A 4,721-nucleotide genomic window follows, 5' to 3' on the forward strand; every position below is an offset into this window, starting at 1 on the left:
TTAGCCATTTGAAATGAATCTTTTGTACTACTAACCTCACAAACATTTCCTGACTTCCTACATCCACAATAACTTTTTCCTTAATTTTGTATGCTCAAAATTTTTTTTTAATTTTTATTTATTTATTGATAGTCACAAAGAGAGAAAGAGGAGAGGCAGAAGGACACAGGCAGAGGAGAAGCAGGCTCCACGCACAAGGAGCCCAGGTGGGATTCGATCCGGGTCTCCAGGATCGCGCCTGGGCAAAGGCAGGCGCCAAACCGCTGCGCCACCAGGGAGCCCTCAAAATTTATACAAATGTTATATACTTGATATGCTTCCAAAATGTTATTTGCTTGTCATGTATATCTTGTTGCCAGACTAGTTTTATGCCATTGAGGATAGGTAATACGTCTTGTACTTCTCCGTATTACAATGGCATCTCGGCTCACATGCTTGTGCATAGAAGTACAATTTTTAGTTATGAATGTGAAATATATTACTAAACGACGGTCTAATTATGTTGTTCTCTATAACCCATGGAGTTTGGCGTTTAGAAGTAATTATACTTAACTTAGGAAAAAAGAGGGTGGGCGCTGCTAGCTTAGATGGCAAAGTATGAACTTTTGATCTCAGGGTTGTGATTGAGCCCCACATTGGCGTGTAGAGGATTACTTAAAAATAAAATCTTAAAAAAAAATACTTGTTATTTTTATGGTTACTTTTACTTTTTTTTTAGGCATATTCTTTTTCTCTTTCTCTTTTTAGATTTTTTAAATTTAATTTCACTTTGTCAACATATAGTATAACCCCAGTGTCATCCCATCAAGTGCCCTCCTCATTGCCCTCATCCGCCCCCCCCCCAATTCCTTTGTTTCCCAGAGTTAGGAGATCTCATGTTTATCTCTCTCTCCTTTAATTTTTCACTCAGTTCCCCTCTTTCCTTATATCTTTTAAATATTTATTATATTCCATGATGTGTGGAAACCACATGTGATTGTTCATTTTGATTGACTTATTTTACTATATCCTACCTCTAGTCCTAATGGTCAGGGAGAATTAAATAATTTTTAAAAATTTTGATCCTGTTTTATAAAAATTCGCCAGATGATTTTCCTGCATTTGAAAAAGATTGGTTATAAAACACTTTAGAAAAGTCATTGCTATCTTTGTATCAAAAACATGTCTAATAGTAAATGAAGCTCTCCAGGTAAAAGTTTGGAATATAATGTCCTTTATTTCCCCTCAGTGCAAAGTAGAATGTTTTACCTTCTATGAAAACATAACTGAAGACTTTGTTTTAAGAAATATGTATTTTTTCCATAGCTCCTCAGATTTAGAGTTTGGTTTTGTTTTAGCAGGCATCTTTCTCGAGCTTAAAAAATTGTACTTTTCAGTTAGTGACAAAGAAACGTATATATGAAGCATTCTAGGACATGTGAATTGCTAATATTTGTGCCAAATCGGTGCTCAAATTTTTTTTAAATAAGTCTTTTTACCTAGTGAGGCGTTGGGCTGTGGATAGGTTTGAATAAAAGGAGCCCCGATTTACAGGGAACTGGAGTGGAGTGATCATAACCAGAAGTTTAAAACTTTCTTGTTTGGGATAATCTTAAGGGATATTTGTTTCATATCAGGTAAATGATTGTTAAATAATAATCCACTAACATGTAACATAAAATATGAGAAGTATCTTTATTGAAAGGAAAACATTCACAACATGAAGTGAGGGGAAAAGATACAACCTTTTTTTATTTTAAAAAAATAAACCATACCTAAATAATAACTAAATTTTTTAAAAAATTGAAAAATAAGCCAGACATCTCTCTTAGTCCATAAAAATATAAAAAATGGTTATAAGATACAGTGGTCATCTTTTTCATTTTCTTTTGTGCTGGTTTCATTCCTTTTCCCACAATGAGGAAAGCTTTTACGTTCATTCTTAAAAACATAAGAGTATGAAAAAAAATGTATCTTTATTAAAGGAAATTAATTTGTTTGGGGGACCTAAAAAGACCTTAAATACGATTTCAAATGTTTAAATTATCATAAAGAGAGGTTTTAGGGTAAGACTTATGGAGCAAATTATATTAAAATTTATTAAAATATTCTCCGCAGTACCTTGTGTACTTCATCATATATACTCCAAATGTAAAATTTATTTGGACTTTCATTTTCAAATAGGAGCATATTTCTGACATTAGTTAATTGAATAATGGCATTTCAAACACATGCCAAAAAAAGGTCTTTCTGCAAGGTCCTTATTCTCTATAATTCCAGCTGCAAATTTAATGCACGATTAACCTCTACTCTGAAACTGGAGCTTTCCATTGTTTGGAAGTATGATATTTTCTTAAGTCATCTTTTCCAATGATTTAACATCTTGATATTAAAAAAGAGAAGAATGGAAAAGTTTTCTACTGGACATGTGAATGTGGTTTGAGTTATTAAGCTGCTAAATTACATCAAATTGCAAATATTATACATCAGTCGTAAGTTCCAAGCTCTCTTGTTTTTCTAAGGTGTCTAATTTCTCATGGAAAATGGTTTCAGCAGGATTATGATATCAGAGACTGTGCGTTGCTGTCAAGGTCAGTACAATGGTGGAAAACCTGCATATTAACAATAAATTTGGCATTGTGTACTAGGTCAGGCAACAGATCCACAAGAGTGCCTCTTTTAGGTATGGAGCATGATATTAGATGCGATCGGAGGGAAGAAACACCATGGCATGCTCTCTCAAGCTACCTAACTTAACTTAATTGAGAAATAAAATCTATTAAAAAAAGGTGGCTCTATAATTGTAAAGTTATAGTTCCACTGTCGTTTCTAATGAAACTCAGCAGAGGAAGTGGTTCCTGTGGCCTGTTTCCAAAAGGGTAGGACTTGAACTGTGCTTTTGTACAGATGGGATAAGGTAAGCCTTTCTAATTGGGAATGGAATGAGGAGGTGCATAAAATAAAAGCTAAATCTAAGGAAAGAGTGGAAGGTGAGAAACTAAAGGAAAGTGAGGAAAATGGGATACAGATCAAGAAGAAAAAAAAAAACAAAAAAAGAAAAAAAAAAACAAAAAAAAAAAAAAATTTGCATCGGTGCCATGGTGAAAAAACAAGGTTGAGGAAATTAGATTGATGGTAGGCAACAGCATTATAAAGTTTTTTTGACATGACCAGGAGAGTATGAAGAAGACTCAATCTCAAGTCAGATTTCAAGATGTAGCAAGTAGGATTAAGAGACATGAAAAGTGCAATTAGTCATCTTCCTTTGCAAAATTCATTCAGTTATTGCTTCCATAAATAGTAGTCCAAGACGTCTATACTTGCTCTGGGGATAAAACACAATGGACAAGATATAAAACAGTTGTTTGTCACAGAACTTAAGTTAGTAGGCGAGAAGTAAACAAGTAGTTTATAGGAGCTATGACAGTGAGGTATCGTTTATGCAAGAATGAGTATTATAAGAGATGGTGCTGGTGATGGACAACTGGTAATCGGATGAGGTGGCATCAGCTAAATACTTGTTAACTTGTGAGTAGCGTACTTTTCACTTATAATTAGGTGATCTTGTGAGGTAGATGCAGTACATATATCTTTTAAGGAAGAAAGTGAGTCTGAGTAATGTTACAGGTTATAGAACTGAAATTTAAACACACGTGCTGGGTCCACCCTTGCTAATGACTGATGTTTATAGAAATAGAAAAGGATGCAGGGTAGCTCGTGTTGGCATCGGCCTGGCTCAGGGTGTGGTCCTGGGGTCCGGGATAGATTCCCACCTTTGGTTTCCCTATCGGGGTCTGCTTCCCCTCTGCTGTGTCTCGGCCTCTTTCTCTGTGTCTTCATGGAATAAATAATTTTTTTAAAAAGAGGAAATAAATAAGAAAGGATACTGGTTTATGGAGAAAATTAAACATTTTAGTCTAGATATTTGAATTAAGCTCGTAGTAAGAAATATTCTTTTTCTTTTGTTTTTTTTTTTTAGTAAGAAATATCCTATAGTTGAAATAGAAGACCAGGTTGAAGGAAGAAATGTGGTATTTTTAAAAAAGGGTAAAGGGTCAAAGTGGGTGTAGGAGAGCTGTCATGCCATAAAAATATAGATGGGAAGTATGAGACATATGATAGTACCTTTGCTATGTAGCCAAAGTAAGTGATTACCAAGAAGTGCTGCAGGTTGCCTGAGACAAAGAACTGAGCAAGCCCTGGAAAAGCCCTATTTTCAAAGCAATTGTTCTGGTAATAACTGTGTGGTAGCATGCCATTTTTATAGAATATGTTTAACAAATGAGAAGTGAAAAACTTCAGAGAAGCGTTAAAAAAAAAAAAAACCCAAAAATGTTTCCAGAACACTGATGCAATATACTATGCCATTCTATTAAGTAGAGTTATTAGGTGTGAAGAGATTAGAAAATCTACCAAAAAACTAACTAAAAGAAACACCTGACTGTGGCTGTGTCAGGAACCAAGGCCAGCCAGGCAGTGTTCTAGGAGAATCTCCCCTCACTTGGCACAGTACCACCAGAATCTTGGCTTAGAGAAAACTCCAAAAAAGTGATGGAGATTTCCTCCAAGGTCTTCCCCTCACCTTCCTTTCTTGCCTGCTATGGCTGGAGTCAATTTATAGAGACCATTGGATCATGCAGAGGAGGCTAACATTCCTAGTGTAGAGCAACATCAAAGCAGGGGAGCTGCGGTCCTTGGGTCAGACTTGTAGTCACATTTTCCAGAGCTGCTTGATGTTGCTA

General features: G+C 35.3%; 1 protein-coding gene across 1 annotated transcript in view; it reads right to left on the reverse strand.

Moving 5' to 3' along the window:
• Window positions 1-1,833: 1,833 nt before the first annotated feature.
• CD302 (CD302 molecule) overlaps window positions 1,834-4,721 on the reverse strand; it is a 52,592-nt gene continuing 49,704 nt past the window's right edge. The window contains exon 16 of the mRNA XM_038585086.1: window positions 1,834-1,920. Coding sequence (XP_038441014.1) covers window positions 1,834-1,920 — 87 coding nt within the window. The remainder of the gene's footprint in view (window positions 1,921-4,721) is intronic.

Source organism: Canis lupus, chromosome 36, assembly GCF_011100685.1.
Source record: "Canis lupus familiaris isolate Mischka breed German Shepherd chromosome 36, alternate assembly UU_Cfam_GSD_1.0, whole genome shotgun sequence".
NCBI classification, from domain to species: Eukaryota; Metazoa; Chordata; class Mammalia; order Carnivora; family Canidae; genus Canis; species Canis lupus.